This window comes from Lepus europaeus, chromosome 1 (assembly GCF_033115175.1).
Source record: "Lepus europaeus isolate LE1 chromosome 1, mLepTim1.pri, whole genome shotgun sequence".
NCBI lineage: Eukaryota > Metazoa > Chordata > Mammalia > Lagomorpha > Leporidae > Lepus > Lepus europaeus.
Genome location: NC_084827.1, coordinates 26,240,042 through 26,264,006, shown reverse-complemented (window position 1 = coordinate 26,264,006; position 23,965 = coordinate 26,240,042). Strand labels below are relative to the sequence as shown.

At 36.8% G+C, this 23,965-nt stretch overlaps 1 protein-coding gene across 5 annotated transcripts in view; it reads right to left on the bottom strand.

Moving 5' to 3' along the window:
• The window catches only part of CADPS2 (calcium dependent secretion activator 2), a 628,355-nt gene that overhangs the window by 281,994 nt on the left and 322,396 nt on the right, over positions 1–23,965 (bottom strand). For all 5 annotated transcript variants that reach the window (XM_062206262.1, XM_062205893.1, XM_062205984.1 and 2 more), the window contains exon 7: positions 21,604–21,715. In XM_062206262.1, the coding sequence (XP_062062246.1) occupies positions 21,604–21,715 (112 nt within the window). The remainder of the gene's footprint in view (positions 1–21,603; positions 21,716–23,965) is intronic.

The following is a 23,965-nucleotide window of genomic DNA, read 5'->3' as shown; positions in this document are numbered from 1 at the left end:
CTATCCAAAAAGTCATAGCTACACTGAGTTGTGGTTCATTATACTTTAAATGTAAAGGACATCCAAGAACAAACTAACTGACATTTGCAATGTTTTCAAAATTATGAACATACTCTGGAATAAATTCCCTTTTGACTGCTAAAATATCCAGTGGAATATTTAACAGATTCTTTCTTAAAGAAAAAAAAAAAACCAAGTCAATAGCTTGTGGCTCAAACCAACAGACAAAGGAATGTCACTAACAACTTGGAAGGCAATTTCAAAAAAAAATCAAAGACTAATTTCGAGGTACACATCCTCTGTAGCTATAGCTACTGTTTTTCTAGCAAGTCTGGAAAACTTTTTCTCTTTTCAAACTGGCCCCCCCAAAAATTATTTTATCATAAGCATCCAACAGATTTTTTTAATTCTTCCTGCTGTGTTTACATAAAAATTGGTGTTCTTCCAAACTCTAAAATCTTATACAGAAAAAGAATATTTAAATTAAAATGTTTGCCAATTTCTCATTCTCTAAGTGCAAATGATAGAATTCTAGATGAAGTCCCAAAATAGCTAATTACAGTGATCTAACAAATTAAGAATCATCCCAATATCGAACACCAACATTTTTGCCACATTTTACTTTCTGATGGATTTATCTAACTGAAGTCAATGGAGGGGTTTTATTGTTTAACTTAGTTCAATTAAAGAAACATTTGAGTGCCCACCATGTGGGAACATCCAAAATGGAAGAATATGGATGGTTCAGACTCCTAAAGGAGCTCATGGTCTTTTGTTATCAGAACTCTTAGCTCTGATAATAGCACTTCCTCCTGCTGTCCTTGTACTCCTAAGGTGGGCAGCAATCTCCTGATTTTGTTAACCTTGGGTTTATTTACCATTGCATATTTGGCTTCCTTGTTTTGTCATATAAATGAGTATAATTACTCTCCATACTAAGTTATTCCATTGGAAAGACTTGGAATTGTTTGTTTTATTTTCTAGAGAAACTAAAAAAAAAAAGTGTGAATACTGGTTCATGTCACAAATGGAAGCTTGAAGATATGAAATCTATCATGTTTTTTAAATAAATGCACTGGCAAACGTGTTAAAATGTAGTCATTGTAAAAACATTTATTTATTTGAAAGTCACAGTTGAGAGAGACAGAGAGGTCTTCATCTGCTGGCTCCCTGCTCAGATGGCCCTGACTGCCAGGGTCTGGGCAAGCCAAAGGCATGCACTTTATCCAGATCTCTCACATGGGTACAGGGGCCCAAACAATTGGGCCATCTTCTTCTGCTTTTTCCAGGCCATTATCAGGGAGCTGGATTGGAAGAGGGGCAGCTGGAACATGAACCAGTGCCCATATGGGGTGATGGAGTCGCAAGTAGCGGCTTTACCCATAATGACACAAACTCAGTCCCTAAAGGTAGTCTTAAAATAATCTATAAAATATTCAAATCCCTAAATTGCAAAGGTAAAAAGTGATCACAATCCCTTATGTGGTTTATCTGTGAATGGTTAGAGACAAAAGAAGCTTCTGATGTTTAGAGACCAAGGAACCATGTAGAATAAAGGATAAGAGTTCTTTCCAAGTCTAATCAAGAGGTTTGACCTTGCAGGGAAAGGTGTTCTCACAGTGCCTGCTCCACAGGATTTCCCTATTGTCATTAGAAATCACTGTTGTGTGTTTCCCATTTCCACTCTTCTCACATGATAAGCTTCACATAAGTTCACCTGTTGCTGCTCCATTAGTATGTACTGGATTAGTGCTAGCGCAGGTTGCAGAGGGAGGTTGGAGTAGTAGATAGGTAAAATGAATGTTCACTTACATGTTTAATTCATAGGCAATGGGCCATATCAAAACTTATGTACATATTGCATTGGATGTAAGGAAAGGAGGGGACTTGTGGGCTTCACCCCTTGAACTGAGGTGAATGATCCTATGTGTAGAGGCAGCTTAACACCCCTCCTGGTTAGCTATCCATCGAGGCTACCACTTTTACCAATAGAGAACTGTTGCTAGTAGGCAGCTAGTAAGCCAAAGACTATGTTTTTCATTTCTTATTGCATCTAAGTAGGGACATGTGAAGGTCTTAGCTACTAGAAAATGAGTTAAGTGAATACTTATCATTTTGGGGAAAGAATACCAAAAATAAGGTTTGCTTCCTTCGTCCCTCTCCACTGCTCTGCTAGTGAAATAGAGAACACAATGCCCTAGGAAATGAACGAGCCTTAAAACAGAAGATTCTAGAGCCCTGAACACCATGTGGAAGGCAGTCACCCTCTACAGGAATGTGTCTGTAACTATTATACCAGTCATTATTATCTACAGAAATATTGCCACTTATTTGTTATGGCATCAATAGTAACCTAACTAGTACACTAACACCATGTTTTACTTCATAAATCTTTCAAAATTAAATGAATGTTTAGTTGTTTTTCATGATAAACAATTCACCTTCAAAATTTTTAGTTAGTCTATACAGAGAGGTATGTCTGAGGTTGATGGTCACAATAATTAAAATAGATAACAGATATAAAATTTTACTAAGGATCCTTCTGCATTCTAGATGCACATCTAAATGTAATTACAGCTCTGTACAAAGTAGTTAGCGTCTTATATTATTTAGCAAACTATTTTGTTCTTTGCTATTCACTTCTTTTAACCTTTCTATACACATTTCTGCTTCTTCTAGTTTATTTTTGTCACCTATAGCCTAAATGTCTTGCCAACATGACACAAAATTTTTGTTTCTCATGTTAAATATCCACCAAATATATCTTATTAATAATAAAATGCCAATATTAATTGCTAGCTTTGCTAAGAGGTAATAAAAAGCCCAAGATAATTTTTGACTTTGTTTAAAATCTGTCAAAGTTAATAAACAGGAAGAACTAAAGCTAAAAAGATAAAATCTGAAAAATATATGAGGGGGCCTTCAAAAATTACACAGGACATGTGTATGATGAAAAATTACATATGGATTTCAACATTTTGAACATCAAATAAACTCAATTCCATTTTACACAAATTTAAAAATACCCTCAAAGATAGATACGTTAAAAGTAGTATGGGCTTGAAAAAGATTATCTTCTTGAAATACCATTATTGTACCTGGCACCTCTCCACAGTTTCCTCTGTATGAAATACTATGATTAAAGCCAAACCATGTTCACTTGTGTGTATATCACATTGATTATACTTGTGAGCTATGAATTCAAGACTGTCTAAAATTTTAAACTGCATTTCAACAAAAAACTGAAACCCTAAAATGCAATAAAACAATATGAAAAAAAGCTAGAAAAACAGTCTACATAGGTCTTGGAGCTAGAAAAACAAATTACTGCTTTTTCCCATAAATACATCTTAGACAAATGGAAGAAAAAAGCCCACATGATCACAATAATTGTACACTAATTGGAGTAAACAACAGGAACAGAGGTACAAATCATCTGATACAATTTGAGCTCAAAGAATCAGCAATTATACTTGTAATCAGCAATTCTTGAAGGAATCAGAACAGCTTTCATGGAAGAATCACTGTTTCACTCAGAATTCTCAAAGAATTTGTAAGATTTGCAAGGCAGATGGGAGATCAGACAAGAAAAAAAGACATGTGGGCTGTTGGGACTGAATACTTTAGCAATGGCACCCCTGAAAAGGGCAGACATTTCTTACACTGAATTTCTTATCACTCCTTGCCTTTTCCAGCCTCTCCCAAGCTTGGTTGTTCAGTTCTCTTTGTGACCTGCACCTGCCCTCAGTTAGTTTCCATCATTTGCCACCAAAAGAATAGCAATCTGTGCAAACGCACATGACACTTTCCACCATGTCAATTCTCATTATAGTCAGTCTCAAAAGCAGAGGAGATAATTCTGTGGGACATCAACTTTTAAGAGTCAGTAAAAAGAAAAGGATGTTATATTATGACCAGAGGCCAAAGAGGTAAAGAAAAACACAAGAGTGTGATGCACTAAGTTTCAGGGAGTAAGAAGTGGTCATCTGTACCAAATGATGATCAAGAGATCAAGCATGGGGTGGGGTGGGGCTGAAAGGTTGCTGGTTGGTTGAAGGATAGAGAGGTCACTGGAGATCTCAGTAAGAGAAAGTTTAGATAAGGTCAGATGGAAAGGGTTTGAGGGGCAAATTCTGTTTGATGAATGGAGGGAGTCTAGTCTTCAGTGGGCAAGGTAAGGCAGGCTGGGTAAGATCATTTCAGCAGGGAGGGTGGACATGTAGCCAGGTAGGCTGAAGAGCAAATGGGAAGGTTGTCTTCATGAATGAGACTAGAAATGAAGACTAGGGATGTACTGTAAGCAACAGATCTTGTTAGGGAGTTTGTATGTTATAGATAATATGGGCAAACAAGATTTTCTAAGGCAGGCAGTGACATAATCCAATTTTCACAGAAGTAAAAAGTAACTCCTACCTCTCTAGCTGGGAATATCCTGGAGGAGAGTCATGGGATCCAACATGTGGCCAGTGTTCTCACACCCAAAAGGGATGACTTGGCCTCATAAGGACATCTTTAAACAGCCTAAGAAGGGACTGAAAATGCTATAAGCTGACATCATGTTTGAATCTTTGATTAAAAACCGTTTTTGCTCACAGATGTCCTTGAGACAAAAGGTATTTTAAGCAAATGCCTGAGGGAACATCCCTCCAGATAAGTACAGCCTATCTCTATGAGAAACCTTGACTTTGGGGGTTTAGTTGATATTTCTCTATCTTTCTCATTCAACTGACAGGGATTTCATTGCTTAGCGAAGATTCATAATGAATGTTTCTTGTGAACCTTTCAAGTACGTTCTTGACAGTTTAGGACCTTGAGACAGGCATACATTATTAAAGGACTATTTGAATTTCTTTCATTTCAATAAATATTTATTTAGCTGATGCTAAAAACAATATTGCTCCAATATGGAAGCTCCTATAGTGTGTAGAAAAGACAAATGGTATGATTTTCCTTAGAGAAATCTACATCCTTCCTTAGTAACATTTTCCAGTGTTGTAATATACTTTATATGCTTATTCTGAATTATTTCTCCTTTGATTTAATACCAGTGCTTCCTGTCCTACTTAGTTTAAACAAAGAACACCTGCTCACCCTCATCAACACAATGCTCCTTTGCATGCAGAATGATTAGCATCAAGTCTTCTGTCAACCTTGTTGTCTGTGGGCTAAATCCAGTCGCATCTATTTAAAAGCTGGAAAGAATCCTGGAATCTACAATGGAATTGATCAAACCTCCAACCCTTTACCAAATGTGTACTTGTAACAGAGGACTACACATCTCCTTCCTTCTATGTAGCACATTTTTTTTTGTTGTTGTTTTCAGAAGAAAGGTCTCAAAATTATGAAATAGAGTAAAAAAAGAAAAGACAAAAATGCTGTAGTAATTATATACATTTTCCAGCCATTAGCTTCTGAAAGGTACACAGTAAAAAAACTTGATTATTTGCATGATATGAAGTTGGGGAAAAGGCAAGAAAATAAAGCATATAAATTATTCCATGCTTTTCTCTGACACCTTTACTTAATAATGAACTAACTCATGATGAGGCATTTGGCATGTGCTTAGCACAGTATGCTGCTTCAGGGCATGCTACATAGAGTGATTCATCTGAGGCACAAGGGGTCAATTAAGCCAGTATCTCCAAGCTACATTTTTTCTATTGAAACTCAATATATTTAAGGTGCACAGCACAATTATCTCCACATAAGGATACATAGATTACTACTGTCAAGGTAACTAAAAATCCCTCTTCATATGATTATGTTTTTTTTTTAATTTGTTTGACAAGTGTGTATATCTGTGGGATATATAATATTGTGATATACAGCCTTTATAAAGGAAATCCTATAACTTGTGACACCACAAATAGAACTGGAAGACATTATACTAAATGAAAATGAGCAAGGCACAGAGAGATACATATTAATACTGCAATGTCTCATTTAAGTCTGGGTTCTAAAAAGCATCAAAATCATAGAAGTAGAGAGTAAAAACATGATTTCTGGAGGCTGAGGGACAGGAGAAAAGATGAGGAAAAGAAAGGTTGATTAAAGGCACAAAGTTACAATTAGACCATTTAGAACAATCCCTAACCCATTCTTAATCAGAGTACCATTTATACCTTACTGTAGGCACCAAGCATTCATTGGGTGGCTGGTAAGATGAATGGATAGATGATGGATACTCAAAAAATCAGAAATAATATTGCAAATATAAAATGGATACATCATTGGGGAAGAAAAAGAATGAGAACTAAAATATTGCAAGAATTCCAAAACAGAAATGACAGAGTAAATTTAGAATGTGTATGTCATTTTCTTGCCAATCTCTGAAACTCTCCTTCCAATTCTGGAATATGATAGGTACAATACAGGCCTCCAAAGATATCCATGTCCTAATCCCCAAAACCTGTGAATATAGTACCGTATAGTACAAAGCTTAATTAAGATAGCATATGGAACTAGAGTTGCGAATGAGGAGATTATCCCATATCATCCAAGTGGGCCTAATATAATCACAAATGTTCTTTCATAAGGAAGAGGAAGCAGAAGAGTCATTGCTGGACAGATGTGGAAAAGATTTGACAAGCCAATTGTTGACTCTGGAAACGCAAAGCAGCCACAGTCAAAATTATAGGCCACCTCTAGAAGGTAGAAAAGGCAAAACAAGGATTGTGCCTTAGAGAGCATCTAGGAATGAATTTAACTCTGCCAATACCTTGATGTTAGCCCAGAGAGATCTGATTTGGATCTGACCTTCAAAATTGTAAGGTCATACATTTATATTATGTCATTAAGTTTTTGGTAGGTTGTTACAGCAGCAACAAGAAACTAATACATAGACAATAAGAGCTGATATTCCATCAGAAAAGAAAACAAAATTTACATTTACTCTAAAATTGAAAAAATATTTTTGTTTAGCATGTAATACTTATACCTTTTATAGGGTACCATGCAATATTTTAACACATGTATACACTGTAAACTGAACAAATTAGACATTTAGCATTTTCATTTACATATGTTTTCTTTGTGTTTGAAGCCTATCAGTTTCTCTCTTCCAGTTCTTTACACATTACTACAAACCACAGTCATTATTTTGTGCATTGGAACACTAAATGCAGTACTTCTATCTAACTGTATTTTTGACCCCTTAGTGAACTTTCTACCCAATCGCCAGCTTTCTCAGCCTTTAGCAATCACTATTTTAGTTCAGATTTTTTTTCAGCCTAAATGTGAACTTTTATTTAGTAAATATAAATTTCCAAAGTACAGTTTACGGATTACAATGGCTTTTTCCCCCCCATAACATCCCTCCCACCCGCACCCCTCCCATCTCCTGCTCCCTCTCCCATTCCATTCACATCAAGATTCATTTTCAATTATCTTTAGATACAGAACATCAGTTTAATATATATTAAGTAAATATTTCATCAGTTTGCACCCACACAGAACATAAAGTATAAAATACTGTTTTAGTACTAGTTACAGCATTAATTCACGCTGAACACCACATTAAGGACAGAGATCCTACATGAGGAGTAAGTGCACAGTGACTCCTGTTATTGACTCAACAATTGGACACTCTTGTTTATGGTGTCAGTAATCTCCCTAGACTCTAGTCATGAGTTGCCAAGGCTATGGAAGCCTTTTGAGTTCGCCAACTTCGATCTTATTTAGACAAGGTCATAGTCAAAGTGGAAGTTCTCTCCTCCCTTCAGAGAAAGGTACCTCCTTCTTTGATGGCCCCGTTCTTTCCACTGGGATCTCACTCACAGAGATCTTTCATTTAGGTCCTCTTCCCCCCCCCCATGGTGTCTTGGCTTTCCATGCCTAAAATACTCTCATGGGCTTTTCAGCCAGACCCGAATGCCTTAAGGGCTGATTCTGAGGCCAGAGTGCTGTTTAGGACATCTGCCATTCTATGAGTCTGCTGTGTATCCTGCTTCCCATGTTGGATCGTTCTCTCTCTTTTTTATTGTATCAGTTAGTATCAGCAGACACTAGTCTTGTTTGTGTGATCCCTTTGTCTCTTAGACCTATCACTATGATCAATTGTGAACTGAAATTGATCATTTGGACTAGTGAGATGGCATTGGTTCACTTTCCAAATGGCCCCAATGGCCAGGCCAAAGCAGGGAGCCAGGAGATTCCTCTGGGTCTTCGACATGGGTGGCAGGGCCCAAGTTCTTAGGCCATTCTCTGCTGCTTTCCTGGGCACATCCTTAGGTAGCTAGATGGAAAGTGGAGCAGCCAGGACATAAACTGGTGCCCATATGGAAGGCTAATGTTGCAGGCTGAGGTTTTAACTGCTATGCCACAATGCCAGTCCCTGCTTTAGATTTCTATCATCAGCTTTGTCTACTTATTTTCTGTGTGTGCACACACTTATTTCTCTCAAATTCTTATACCATTTTGCTTATATGAAACCTTTTGAAAAGATAGTTTTATTTGTATTAATTAATATAATTAAAGCAAAGTTTTGGCTTTCCTTGTAATACTTTTTTAGAAAATGATTAACAATGAAGCTGATTATTGTGGTTCCTGAATAAAGACCATTATGTTTGTATTTCTAACACATTTCAAATTCCATACATCCAAATGATCAAGGATTATACCATTTCAAAGCCTTCCATGAAGATTCTCAACAATATAATCAAGTTTGTCAGATATTATATTTTCATGGCACAATTTATTCATCTTTGTGTATCAGTTTCTTTCTGGTAAGATACTTATTTCATACTTCTCCTTGGATAGAACAATATATTCTATTACAGTTATAGTTTTTTAAGACTTATCTACATGGGAAAGCCTCATTCTTTTTCTTAATCTATTCCCATCAGCCATAAATTATGAAAAGCAGTAGTCTTTTCATTTCCTTAGCAATGCAGTCTGTATTAGAGGATACTGCATGAGTAGCTCTATTATGTTTCTACCACTCTGATTATAATAATGCCTGCCATTTATGGAGAACCTTTCAACTGTGTGTCTGAGAGTGCTTTGTGAAATTTAAATTAATTCTCACATAGTCCTTAAAAGGTAGGCATTATCTTGTTATGTAAATAACTTGACACTGAAGTTAAATGCATACCTAAGGAAAATTACCTCAAGATGACAATACATACTTTCAATTTCAGATCTCCTCAATCTAACACATTTTTCCTGATACTGTTTAAGAACACTGTATTCATGAATTTACCTTTGTTCTCACTCTTTGGTTATTAAGTACCACTGAAATTTTAGAGCACAATCAATTTCTGTCAATCTACAGCATATGATGATAGTATGGAGAGTACAGATAATGTCTAAACTTACAGAACTTCAAGTGTATCCTTAAACTTACTATCATGAAATATACAATTACAGAAAAATGTTTTTGGGTTAAGTAGCTAATTTATAAACTATAGATAATGAATATTTATACTAAAAAAAGAAACAACCTCCCAGGAAAGAACATTTAGCCTAGTGGTTAAGACTCCAGTTAAGACATCTGTGCCCACATCAGAGTACTCAGCTTTGATGCCTGGCTTTGGCTCTTGACTCCAGCTAATGCTGACTCTGCAAGGCAGCCGTGATGGTTCAAATATTTTACACATTATTATAACTATAGTCATTATTACAAACTAGTCATTATAAACTGTAGTCACTATGATGTAAAATATGAGAAGTCATTATGGCATGCATATTATGCACATCTTTAAGGATCTTTTTGAACCAAAATTACATTTTAACCATATTTTCTATGAGCTTTTTGAAGTACCCAGTTAGGTCTGCAGAACTTCTTCTTGCCTAATAGCAACTTTGTATATTTTGATCAGTATCTCTGGATTCCCCACCCCCTCCAAGCCTAAGTCCCTGGCAATCACTATTCTACTCTCTGTTTGCATGAGTTCACCTCTTTTAGGTCCTACATATAAGTGACATCATGCACTATTTGTCTTCCTGTTCCAGGCTTCTTCCTCCTGGCATAATGTCCCTCAGGTTCATCCATGTTGTAAATGCAGCTTTCCTTCCTTTCAAAGGATGAATAATGTTCCATCATCCGTATGAACAAAAAAATTTGACATCATGGATCAGAATGTAAGTTATGAAAGGAATTGTAGAAAATAGTATGGTGACTCCTCAAAAAACTAAAAATATGGCCAGTGTCGTGGCTCACTTGGCTAATTCTCCACCTGCAGCACCAGCACACCAGGTTCTAGTCCCGGTTGGGGCACCAGATCCTGTCCTGGTTACTCCTCTTCCAGTCCAGCTCTCTGCTGTGGCCCAGGAAGACAGTGGAGGATGGCCCAAGTGCTTGGGCCCTGCATCCGCATGGGAGACCAGGAGGAAGCGCCTGGCTCCTGGCTTTGGATTGGCACAGTGCGCTGACCGTGGCAGCCATTTGGAGGTGAGCCAACAAAAAGGAAGCCCTTTCTCTCTGTCTCTCTGTCTCTCTCTCTCTCACTGTCTAACTCTGCCTGTCAAAGAAAAGAAAAAAACTAAAAATAGAACTATCATAGATCTAGCAATCCCATTAATGTGGATATAGGTAGAGGAAATGGAATCAGTATGTCAAAGAGATACTTGCACTCCCACATTCATTGCCGCACTCTTCACAACAGCCAAGGTTTGAAAGCAACCTACGTGCTCACTGATGGATGAATGGATAAAATAATGCTTTTATTCTTAAGTTATCTTTGGATACTTCCAAGATGCAAAGAGATTTCTTACATGCATCCAGTAACCAAAAGAATAGCTTAGAGAGGAAATGGGCTTGATGTTCCAAGCTGCCTCTGTCTATTATAATTGGAGCCAAGCTAAACATACTAGAATCAAACTCATATTGCTATATAAATTATGTATCATTCTACAATTGTTGTCCGAGTTTACCACTTGATTAGGAAGCCGAGACATTCAAGCCAAAGTGACTCATTCTGCTTTCTACTGTAACTTTGCATGGCAAACTTCAGATTTATTCATTTGTTCATTCTCCTTTCAACATGAAGCAGTATATATTGTGAGAAACTGGTAGATAGATACTGTTGCTAAAATGGATAAGTATATGCTAGGTCTAATCCCTAAAGGGATGTACACACATTAGATGCCACTAAGAATTTGAAGAAATTCCCTTGTTTTTGTCATACTTTCTCTGTCTTACCTGAAAATTGAAGAGATCTGACTAAATGAGCTTCAATATCCTTTCTACCTCTAAATTCTGCTAACCAATAAAGCAGAAATGATCTAAAGGAACAATTACACTTTCATTTTAATTGATTATAAATAAAACATCAGTTACACAAAAACCAAAACAAGCCATGTAGATAATTTTCCCCCCAAATTTTCTTAATATAAAATGTATGTTTCATCTACTTGGGAAGTAAGCATATTTTGAAGCTAACTCAGCCCATCAGTTCTTTGAGAGGCGAATAATCTCAAACTACTTCCTATTGCATGCCTAGCTCCTTGACTTTTGATTTACCCATGAAAAGGTCACTGGCAACTTTGGCAGATTTGTTTTTATTTGTGGGTACTAAGATCTACAAAAGCATCCACTGCGGTCTTTTGCATATATGCAAGACAATTCTACCTGCTCAGCGAATGTTCCCTTTTCCTGCCTAAAACAACACTGATTTTATTTAAAGCAACAATCAGGAAATGACATGTGGCACAGGTTTGAAGAATCACTGCACATTTAAACAGAAGTAAAATAATATAATATGGACTTGTAATACATGTAAAACTAAAATATATGCCAATAACTCAAGTGTTAGAAGGGGAGAAATGAAAGTATAATATAAGGTTCTTAAAGCTACATAGTATATGTGATGGTTAGACTGGTAAACTAGAGTAACACCTAAATAATAGGACCATTATCAAAATAGGCCAACAAAGAAGAAAATAATGGAATCTTAAATCCAATTAATCTGAAAGAAGCAGGATGAAGAAAAAGGAATAAGGAAAAGATGCAACCCAAAAACAAATAGTTAAATGACATATTTGAATTTAACCGATCAATAGTTTTATTCAATACAATTTATTTATTTATTTTTTAACTTATTTTTTATTTATTTGAAAGACAGAGTTCCAGAGAGAGGTAGAGACAGAGAGAGAGAGAGGTCTTCCATCTGCTGGTTCACTCCCCAAATGGCCACCACGTCTGGAGCTGAGCCCATCTGAAGCCAGAAACCAGGAGTTTCTTTCTGGGTCTCCCTTGGTGGTTCAGGAGCCCAAGCACTTGGGCCATCCTCAGCTGCTTTCCCAGGTGCATTAGCAGGGAGCTGGATGGGGAGTGGAACAGTAACGACTTGAACCAGCACCTATATGGGATGCCAGCATTACAGGCTAGGGCTTTAACTAGCCATCATGCCACAGCGCTGGCCCCCATTATACAATCTGAATACCCCAATTAAAAGACAGAAGTTGGGGTAGGCATTTTGCTAAGCAGTTAAGACACTTGTTAGGACATTCACATTACACGTTAGTGTGACTGGGCTTGCTTCTGCCCCCTGGATCCTGATTCCAGCTTACAGATAATACAGACCTTGGGAAGCAGTGGTGATGGCTCAAGTAATTGTGTTCCTGCCACCCATGTGGGAATCTGCACTGAATTCCTGGCTCCAGCCTTTGGCTCTGCCCAACCATGGTCATTGCAGGCATTTTGGAAATGAACCAGCAGATGGGAGGGTTCCTGCTTTCTCTGTTTCTTAGATAAATAAATAATTTTAGAAAAGGCAGAGATTGTCAGGTTGGATTTAAAAAAAAAAAAACTCAACTATATGCTGCTTCAAGAAACACATTTTAAATGTTAAAAAGCCCACATATTTTAAAGGTTAAAAAACATACACACTAACACTAATCCAAAGAAAACTAGAGTGGCTAAGATAGATTTTTAAAGCCAAGCACTATTATAAAAATGATAAAAACAGACATTTCATAATGAATAAAGACTCAACTATTGAAGGGGGATATTGAACCTATATATTTTTATATTTTGTCGGATCTATAAGATAAATTAAGTAAAATAAAATGACAGAATAAAAAATTATAGCCAGAGACTTATAAACTGCCTCTGAAAAACTGACATAAGAAGTAGACAGGAAGTCAGCAGAGATATAGAAGGTTTGAACGACTTGAACTACTGACCAGTTATCAAACCCCTGAACAGATGGATCCTTGGCTTCAAGTGAATATGGAGCACTAATGTAATGCATCATAATCTGGGCTACTAAATAAAACTCTAAGTTTTAACAGGATTAAAGGCCATATAATAAACATTCCTTAAGCATAACAGAACTCAATTAGAAATCAGTTGCAGAAAGAACTCTGGAAATTCTCAAATATTTGGATACTAAACACATTTTTACCAACCTGTGGTAGGGACCACAGCTGTGGCGTAGTAGGTTTAGTCTCTGCCTGTGGCACTGATATCCTACATGGGCACTGGTTCAAGTTCTGGCCGCTCCACTTCCAATCCAGCTCCCTCCTAATGGCCTGGGAAAGCAGTGGACGACGGTCCAAATGCCTGGGCCCCTGCTTCCATGTGGGAGACCAGGATGAAGCTCCTGACTTCTGGCTTCAGATCTGCCCAGCTTGGCTGTTCTGCCATTTGGGGAGTTAACCAGAGAATGGAAGATTGGAAAATTTCTCTGTCTATCTGTCTCTCTCTGTAACTCTGCCTCCCAAAATAAATAAATCTTAAAAAAAAAAAAAAAACCCCTGTGGTTAAAAAATAAATCAAAATAAAAGAGAGTATTTTGAACAGGAAGAAAATGAGAAAAACTGGTTGGGTGTCACTAACATAATATTTAGGAAGGCAAGCTTTATAGAAGAAAAACCCAAAATGAGCAAAGAAATAATAAAGGTGAGAATCTAAACACATGAAATGAAAAGCAGCAGAATTTCATCGACCTGATAAAGGGGATTTAACCCAAATCCTCCGCCAACACAACATGAAATGATGAATGATAGATGCATTTTCCATCCGATCAATAACAGGACATGGTATTCCCCTTCACCATTTCTATCAACTCAGACTTAGAGGTTCCAGCCAGTGTAATTAAGAGGCTAAAGACACCTAGATTAGACAGGACAAAGTAAAAGTATCTTCACCTGTAAACAACAATGTTGTATATGGAGAAAATCGATCAATAAAAATACTCCTAGATCTAGTACATATGTTTAGACAAGCATCAAGACATAAGGTCAATATAAAAGAATTTTAGTGTACTGGTAATATCTAAAAATTAAGACTCCAAAATAATAGCATTTAAAATAGCATAAAATATGAAATAATCAGAGATAAACCTACCAAAAGAAATATAATTCCTGTGTGCTAAAAACTGTAATATGCTGCCATGAAAAAATAAATAATTAATTAAAGATATACTATATTCATGATCCAAGAGGCACGATATTGTTGATGTTAATTCTTCCCAAATTGCTACAGATTCAATGTAATCACAATCAAAATCACAATGACATCATTTGTGTAGAAATTCACAAACTGATTGGAAAATTCACAGAGCAAAGGAAAAGGACTAGAATTGCCACTGCAATTATGAAAAATAAAAAAAGACAAACTTGGAAGACTATCACTACCTGATTCCAAGTCTTACAGAGCTAAAGTAACAATGACAGTGTCATATTCTCACCAAGAGGAAATTAAACAATGGGACAAAACAGAGCCCAGAAATAGATCCAGGGATGTACTAAAAATGTTTAGCAAAGGTATTAAGTAAATCAGTGGAGAAAGTATTTTCAATAAATAGATCTAGAACAACTGGCTATTCATACAACCACACACAGAGTAGATCTGTAAATAGTTCATGAAAATGACTATTATGTAAAAACTATGCATGGTTCTCAAGTTTTTTGCACCAAAATAAATTTATATTTAAGTTCCATTTCCATTTCTGCAGTACCCTAGTACAAAAATAATGAATTGTGATCTATGTGTAACTCTAGATACAAATAAACTAAACATTGATTAATAAAAAAGTTTAAAATATAAACATGAAAACAAAAGAGAATTCTGAAATTCAGTTTGAAAAGATATCTTAGATATGGCACCAAAAATCAAAAAGAAAAAAATCATAAATTAGGCCACATGAAAATTAAAAACTTCTTTTTGTTTGACAGGCAGAGTTAGAGAGAGAGAGAGAGAGAGAGAGAGAGAGAGAGAGAGAAAGGTCTTCCTTCTGTTGGTTCACCACCCAAATGGCCGCCACGGCCGGTACGCTGTGCCGATCCGAAGCCAGGAGCCAGGCGCTTCCTCCTGGTCTCCCATGCAGGTGCAGGGCCCAAGGACTTGGGCCATCCTCCACTGCCGTCCCGGGCCACAGCAGAGAGCTGGACTGGAAGAGGAGCAACTGGGACAGAACCGGCGCCCCAACCGGGACTAGAACCAGGAGTACTGGTGCCACAGGCGGAGGATTAGCCTAGTGAACCACAGCGCCGGCTGAAAATTAAAAACTTCTGCTCAACAGGACATAATATTAAGAGAATGAGAACTGGTACTGCGGCATAGCAGGTTAAGCCTCTGCCTGCTATATCAGCATCCCATATGGGTGTCAGTTTGGGTCCCAGCTGCTCCACTTCTGATCCAGCACCCTCCTAATACACTTGGGAAAGTAGCAGAAGATGGCACAAATGCTTGGGCCCCTGAACCCACATTGGAGACTTGGAAGAAGCTCCTGCTTCTGGATTCACCCTGGCCCAGCCCTGGCCATTGTAGCCATTTGGGGATTGAACCAGTGGGTGGAAGATCTCTCTCTCCCTCTCTGTGTGTGTGTCGTTCCTCCTCTCTCTATAGCTCTGTCTTTTCAGTAAACAAAAAAATAAATCTTTGAAAAAACAAAGATAGAATGAAAAGATGAACCATGACTGGAAGAAAAATACTTATCTTTTATAATCTGATAAAAGGATGTAAGCATCATTTTACAATCTTTCAAACTCAAAAAGAATAAAACAATCAATGCAATTAAAAATTAGGGAAAATATCTAAACAGATTCCTCCTCCTATGTAAAGATTATAGGAAAGCACACAGAAAAATGTTCTACATCATTAGTATAAGTCATTAAAGAAGCTAAAATTAAAACAATAACGCAACAACAATATACCTCCATCAGAAGTAAGGAATGAGTACAGTATGTGTCTAATATTTGCTTTATCTTATTATTTTGAGGGAAAAGTTAAATATCTGCTACTATAATCAGCCTCATGGAACCACCATGGATGATGCTTATTTGTAGCTTGTTTAACCTTCTTCAGCGGCGGGAAGGTAGGCTTTTTTTCCTTTACCTCTCTAGGAAGGGTGCTGGCCAATTCCTCAGAGAAGGATGGAGCTAAACCCTCTGAGGGACACTGCTGCAGGTCACCACATCTCCTTCCCTCCAAAGACAGGATAAGCTGTCTCCTGTCAACGTTTGACAGCATGAGGTCTGTAAGCCAGACACAATTAGCTGCTACTGACTATGAAGAAATCATACCATCCATGAGTCACCTCTGGCCCTTTACATTCCTTGTGGTTCTGCTTCTTGTTACTGATCTGGCTGCTGAGATTTGGCTATGTAAATATTCCTGAGCAATTACAATATTAAAAGATTTAAGGGAGAAGGGGACATTTTCTGTGATTTTCATTTTCTTGGTAAAACAACAAAAATAAAAGTTGTCTGTGTATAATGAGCTTAATTAGACAAACAAGAGGTAGTCAAAAAGTTCATGGAAATGCATTTTATGAAAAATCTAGGCATGAATTTAAAATTTTTTTTCACTAAAGTTTCATTTTCTCATGAATCTTTTGAAGTACTCTTGTATATGAAATGCAACTGAATTTCCATTCCATTTTGCAGTAAATTATGTGAAATAAGTAGCTAAAGCAATGCTAATCTTATGCCAACTATTTCAATAAAATAGGATACTAAATTTTGTTTTCAAATCGAACAAAATACCTATGATTATTTTACTAGAGCATCTCTAATGGCTTTTTGCTTCAAATGCATATATATATATATATATATATATCTCAAATGCTGGAAATTCTTTTTAAATCCTCAAATATAAATTTTATCAGTTTGAGCTAAGGAAAGGTCTAAAGTGATTTTTATCGATTTATCTATATTCTTATGAATAATCAGGATGGTTAATTATCCAATAGACCATTTTAAAACATTCCTGGCATATAAATCATTTTGTATGTTGAAAAAGTTCTACGATAACTACCTCTAAAGTAGGCAGTTAGGGATGTATTTATCCTCTACTGTCCAGTTATGTGTATGGAATATTCAGCTAAATATACCATATTTGGCCTAAGAGCTAATGTTGCCCCTAAACATTTTAATATAAATGAAGAACTTTCTGGGAACAGGCATTTAGCTTAGGAGTTAAGACATCTGTGTTCTGCATTCCACAGTAACTGGACTGGATTCCAGGTTCTGGCTCTTAGCTCCAGCTACTGCTAATAGACATCCCAGAAGAAATGCTGTGGCTCAGTTGGTGCCATGGTTCAACAGGCTAATCCTCCGCCTAGTGGCGCCAGCACACCGGGTTCTAGTCCCGGTCGGGGTGCCGGATTCTGTCCCAGTTGCCCCTCTTCCAGGCCAGCTCTCTGCTATGGCCCGAGTGCAGTGGAGGATGGCCCAAGTGCTTGGGCCCTGCACCTGGCTCCCAGCTTCAGATCAGCGGCAGTGCGCCGGCCGCAGCGCGCCAGCCGCGGTGGCCATTGGAGGGTGAACCAACGGCAAAGGAAGACCTTTCTCTCTCTCTCTCTCTTTCTCTCTCTCTCTCTCACTGTCCACTCTGCCTGTCAAAAATAAAGAGGGGAAAAAAAAAAAAAAGAAATGCTGATGGCTCAAGAAAATGGGTACCTGTCACTCACAGGAGATCTGGACTGAGTTCCTAACTTGCAGATTCAGTTCCAAGCCTGGTCCTAGCGGTTGTTGAGGAATGAACCCTTAGATGGGGACTCTCTCGTTTTACTTATATGTATTTTTTCTTTGTCTCTCAAATAAATAAACAAAAAATAGTGAGAATCTTATGGAGAATTAGAGAATTTATCTTAACCAAATCTAAAAGAGATCATCAATTCCTGGAAAATGTGCATTGTGAACGATTTGCAAGGGTTTCATTTTTTTTTTTTCACCAAAAGAAACTTATTTTTTAATCCTACTTTTCCACATTTTGGAGTACCCTCACATAGAATGTAGAAAAAAAGAAGGACAAGAAAGGGAAAATTAGAGTTCCTTACACAGTACTGTTTTCCCAAGAAAAGTTGTTTGGACACAGTTGAGAAGGGAAGCAGTGTTTTCATTTCCTCTGTGTGAAGTAGAGGACACACATTCCTATCAGCTTCTCTACTGTCAAGTTTCAAGAACAAACCCAAATCATATACATTCTGATCCCTCTTCAGATAGATCTCCTTTGATGCTTAATAAAGCAAACGGAAGAAACAACATGATGAAAAAAGATAAATATGCAAGCTAATCTTTACTTTCTCACTTTTTAAAAAGTTTTCTGAAATTTTAATGATTTTTAACTTTAATATATTACAGCATAGCATGTGACTTTTTGAGTTTTTAAAATTTCACTTAAGGGATACAGGTTTCGTTTACTTTCTCTATTTAGATATAACAAAATGTGTGAAAGACAAAGTTGTTATTTTTTAATAATGAAGTAATCAGTTCAGCAAGGATAATTCATCTTAATATTTAGAAGGTAATTAAAATTAACCACTACCTGTTGTTTCTACGTAGCATCTACATTTGTAAGACAAGCACAATCAGTTATGAACATATCCATGTTAGAAATGTTACACATAAGTACAGATTCTCAGATGGCAAAAAGGATAAAGTATGTAAAATGAACAAGTTAGTGTTAAGAATACTACTACTCTCAAGTTATGTAGCCTTTTTGCTATTGTGGATATTATTTAATCAAGTCAGAACACAGAAGATGTTCTGGTAACACCGCACTAAAAAGCAAACTGACTCCTTGATTTGTACGCTTAACACCAATGCAAGCAGAGAAATCAGCATGCTTTGTATGCATTGTTGGTGTGGAACCACTGCCATGGACTTAGAGTGAGAATGTAAGCTTAATTCTTTTTTTTTTCCAACTCAACAAAATAAGCATTTATTCTTAAATAAAATAGGTGTGAGTGTACTTCAAATAGTTCCTAGACAAATGGAAGTAAGAGATAAAAACTTTATTTAAATGCAAACACTTTTTGAAATCTATGCATAGGTTTTTCATGATATTTTTTTAAACTTTTTCTAATAAATATAAATTTTGGAAGTACAACTTCTGGATTACAGTGGTTTCCCCCCAACCCCATAACCACCCTCCCACCTGCAAACCATCCCATCTCCTACCCCCTCTGCCATCCCATTCTTCATTAAGATTCATTTTTAATTATCTTTATATACAGAAGATCAACTTAGTATATACTAAGTAAAGATTTCAACAGTTTTCCTGGCAACTGTCATACAGAACGTCTTTAGAGCAATACTTCTACAACTGAAACATTATTTTAGTAAACTTTACAATTAAAAAAAAATGTGCTCAAGAATTTCATTTGGAAAGTTAAACAGTTATCCAGGAGTAAACAAGGGTGCTTCAAAAAGGTTTTGAAAATATGATTTTGTTTTGGCAAAAAATTATTCTTTTATAATATGTGGGAAATGCATACTTTGAAAAAACTATGCATGGATTACAAAAACACTTTAAACTAAAATAAACTCATTCTTTCAATTCTATCTCCAGCAACTTTTTAAAGGACCCTCATATTATATAATAATTCACTTAGAAAAATTCAATAAAAATGGCATTGCCTAAAATAAGTGATTCATGGGATTATTATCTAGATTTTAAAATGTTTCTTTATTTTTATATAAATGAAAGACAGAGAAACGGACAGAAACTTTCCATCCACTGGTTTATGCCCCAAATGTCCACAAAGCCAGAGCTGGGCCAGGTCGAATCCCTTGGCAGGGACCCAAGTGAATGAGCCATCATCTGTAGCCTCCAAGGATGCATTAGCAGAAAGCTAAAGAAGTAGTAGAGTAGCTGGTACTCTAACTGGCACTTAGATATGGGGTGCAGGCAACCCAAGAGGTGGCTTAACCTGTAGTGTAATGATGTTCTTTCCATATTTATATTCTTATATGGCTATGTTAGGTAAGCCTTATTTTCAAGTTTTTCAAGACAAAATCATCTTGATTACGGTAAAATAAATACTCTGGGAGCTTGACTGGAAGCTATTAACCTGCTAGGGCATATTATTCATAATCGTTATCTGCGAAAAATCCCTGTTCTGCCTCCAGGTGTTCTGTTAGTATCTGAGAGAGGGTTGGCCACCAATTTGGTTGAAAAATCTCCATATGCCACCTCTTTTTCCATAAATAGGTACCTGCATCTGCTACCAATAAAAGAAATTTTTGTGCCAAGCACTTGCCAAAGAATGTAACCTTCAACTGCCCAGTGTCTACTTGAGCTGTCATTGCACAATTGTCTGTGCTATGACAGGTTTTTCCCTCCTTATCCCTACTCAAACCCACATTTACACTTTACAATGACCCCATTGTACCAGTGCTTCCCAACCCTGCATGCACTTTACTATCACCTGGGAAGTATCTAAAACACTCCTCTCAACTAACTGAAAAGTTTGAGCCACGAACTTGAGGCTTCAAAATATTCTCCAAGTAGTTACTTTTTTAATAAAGTCAGAAAGAATGTTTGTATTGTTAACACTTCTGAAAGTAATATAGATAGGCAAAACCTCCAAAATATATCTTTTAGTAAAGACACTATCCAATAGAAAAAAAATTACCTAGGAATATATTTTACAATAATTCATTCACAAATGAAAGCATACTGTCAGCCTAACAAATCATTATGTACGATTATGTAAAATGTATATTATGTATAAAATGACTTTAGTTTAAGTAATGTTTGATTCCTGCTTAAAGTCATGCAATCAAATGGGTCACACCACTATCTGTTAAATGCTTTCAAGTATCCTCATCCTAAGCTAATGTTAACATTTCTACTGATAGTAGAAGCTGAACACAGTGGACATATTGGGCTTAGGTGATAAATATAGTATAAATATGCAGAAGTGACCACAGGATAAAAGATAGTTCAATGTTAAATCAGTGTGTGAGGAAGACTTTCTCACAGGGAAAATGAAAGAAGAGAAATAAATATCCTTGAGAAATATTCTGCAATTATCTAATTTAGTCACAAGGAACACAAAGAGTAGATGACTTCAAACATAAAGATGATTTTTTCAATACTTGGGGAGAAACATGCTAGATAAGAATTATTTTTTTACCAAGCATGATGAGTTGATCAGAGCCACTCTCATCCAATGGCCAGAGGTGTACATGCAGGAAAAATGATTGACTCAATGATGATGAACTGAGATGCTTGTGTGCACCTGCACTTCTAAAGCCTTTCACAATATTCTCTATGTTATAGACAATGTGTTTAACACATTAAGGTAAATTATTTTATGTAATTTATGAACAGAAAGTTCATGCTTGACATACTAAGCCACCTTAATTCTGCATCAAAAGAAGTCAAAACAGTGCTATTTGGGACACACAGGGCTGACCATAACTCACCCTTCCCAGCTCTTTGTCTTCAAGGGCCAGCACCCCGGTGCTCTCTGTGAAGAGTTTGACTTTGACTACTGGGCGAGGATGGGTAGTGGTGAAATCTCCTTGAGTCCCCCATCTGCAATGAAAGAATAAAGATTTTCTTTAACATGCAGCATTAATGTTTTTCCAGATTGATGTGTTTCCATAGAAGGCATAGTAAGCAACAGAGAATCTTTTGTGGCTGAATGAGACTTGTACCTTTGCTTTTGTTTGTGACAGATGGCACAGTTAAGAAGGAATATAACAATAAGCTCTACAGCTTGTAATAGTTATTCAGCAGTTCCAAAAAATCAGTGTGTTGGACCACAAAATGCAAGATTATGCTATACGAATTTAGGCTAAGGTAAAACATTAGAGATAACTGTTGAAATCTATTAATTTATTAATTCAAACATTAATTAGAACACCATTTTTAGAGACAGCCAGGAAAAAGGCTACGGGTTTCTTGACAGAAGAGGTGGTTTCCCAGAAAACTGCTTTTGCCTCCTGAAGACTTCCCCCACCTCTTTTTGGGAAGTCTTTTTTGAGTATTGCTAATTCCTAAAAAATAGAGGCAATTAGTTCAGGTCTATTACTTTCTATGTTTTTAAGATCTTCTGTCAAAAAAGAAATCTGCATCATAAAAATGAGTGATTTGCAGTGAATTTCCTAACACATTCTCCTAGGAATGGAGTAAGTCTGTCGACATCTGGCTTTTCAAATCATCATAACAAAATAACATGTTTTCTTGGCTTATCTTTTAATTAATGGCATCTTGTCTTTACCACACACCAATTCATTCCAGCTTATTTACAAACTTGACTGGCACACACTTGATATTAAAAAATCTTATCAATATTTCTCATAACTTTGAGAGATCACAAGCAGTGAGACTCAGCACAGCAAGGAGAAAATGCCACTGAGCAAGACACCACATAACAGAAAACATGAAATTTAACAAGATAAAGACTCCTGTGAAAAATAACACCCCATTTTCTTGTGTTGTTTTTGATAAACAATCTACCATTTTCATGGAGCAATCTGTATTTAATTTTGTAAGTCATATTCAGGAAGTCTGCAAAATATAGAAAACTGAGGAAAGGAGTACAATAAAAATTTAGGAAATAATTGTGACTATGTCTCTTCTCCTATCATCACATGTATAATGTCGCAGCACACATACGGTAGAGCAAAGATGATTTCAGTGATACAGGAAACCAGTATCTGAATGAAACTTCTTCTTTTGAAACTAGTCATATGCCAGAGGGAAGACAGACTTAATTAGGAGTGCAAAGCAGCTAAATTTGTTTTAGACTTGCACAAAGAGGTTAGCAAAAACTTTTAAATATTTATTTTTTTATTTGGAAGGCAGAATTACAGAGAGGCTGAAGAAGATATATATATAGAGAGAGATCTTCCATCTGCTGGTTCATTCCCCAGATGGTCACAATGGCTGGAGCTGTGCTGTTCTAGATCTCCCATGTGGATGCAGGGACAACAAGCACTTGGGCCATCTTCTACTGCTTTCCCAGTCCATGGCAGAGAGCTGGATCGGAAGTGGAGCAGCTAGGACTTGAACCGGTGCTCATATGGGATGCCAGCACCACACCACAGAACACACCCTGCAAAAACTATTTTCTACCATGTCATGGAATGAAGATGGTTTTAGATGAAGCAGAGATAAAAAAGGAATAAGAATAAAAGTAGATCCTGAAGCAAAATAAAGGAGTAAAGGAAAATTCTCAATTTGATGTTGGATTCTCAGGCCTTGAGTAGTTTAGCAACTGGTTGTCAACTGGAATAGATTACCATGGCATATAGACCTTCTTTACTCAGTGTTATGATGTCAAATGTGGAAGACTCACCCTCAGAAATATACTTTCATAACTGAAATCTGAAGATTCTGGTGGTCATAGACAGACCAGTAGGTTTCCAAAGATTTTACTGACTGCTCACATTCTTTTCCTAAAGTTTTTCTCCTAGTTAGAAACATTTTGAAAGCACTTATAACTGCTTTTGTGCTCCTCTGAAACTCTCAATGTACTCCCATATGTGATTCGCCAAAGAAATGGCTGTAACTATTAAGCATATATTTGTATAATAATATGCATAACAGTGACACAAATAACCTTTGTGGAGGTATGTCCTAGTTTTTTCACCTCTTCCTCCCGCCATTTCTCAGAAAGAGAAATGTAGGGTTGGGCATTTGGTGCAGCAGTTAAGATACCTCTGTGATCACTTGTATCCCATATGGGAGTCCAAACTCCACTTCCAGTTAAAGCTTCCTGCTAATCCACATCATCATGAGAAGCAGATGGTGACAACCCCAGTAAGTACTTCGGCTGCA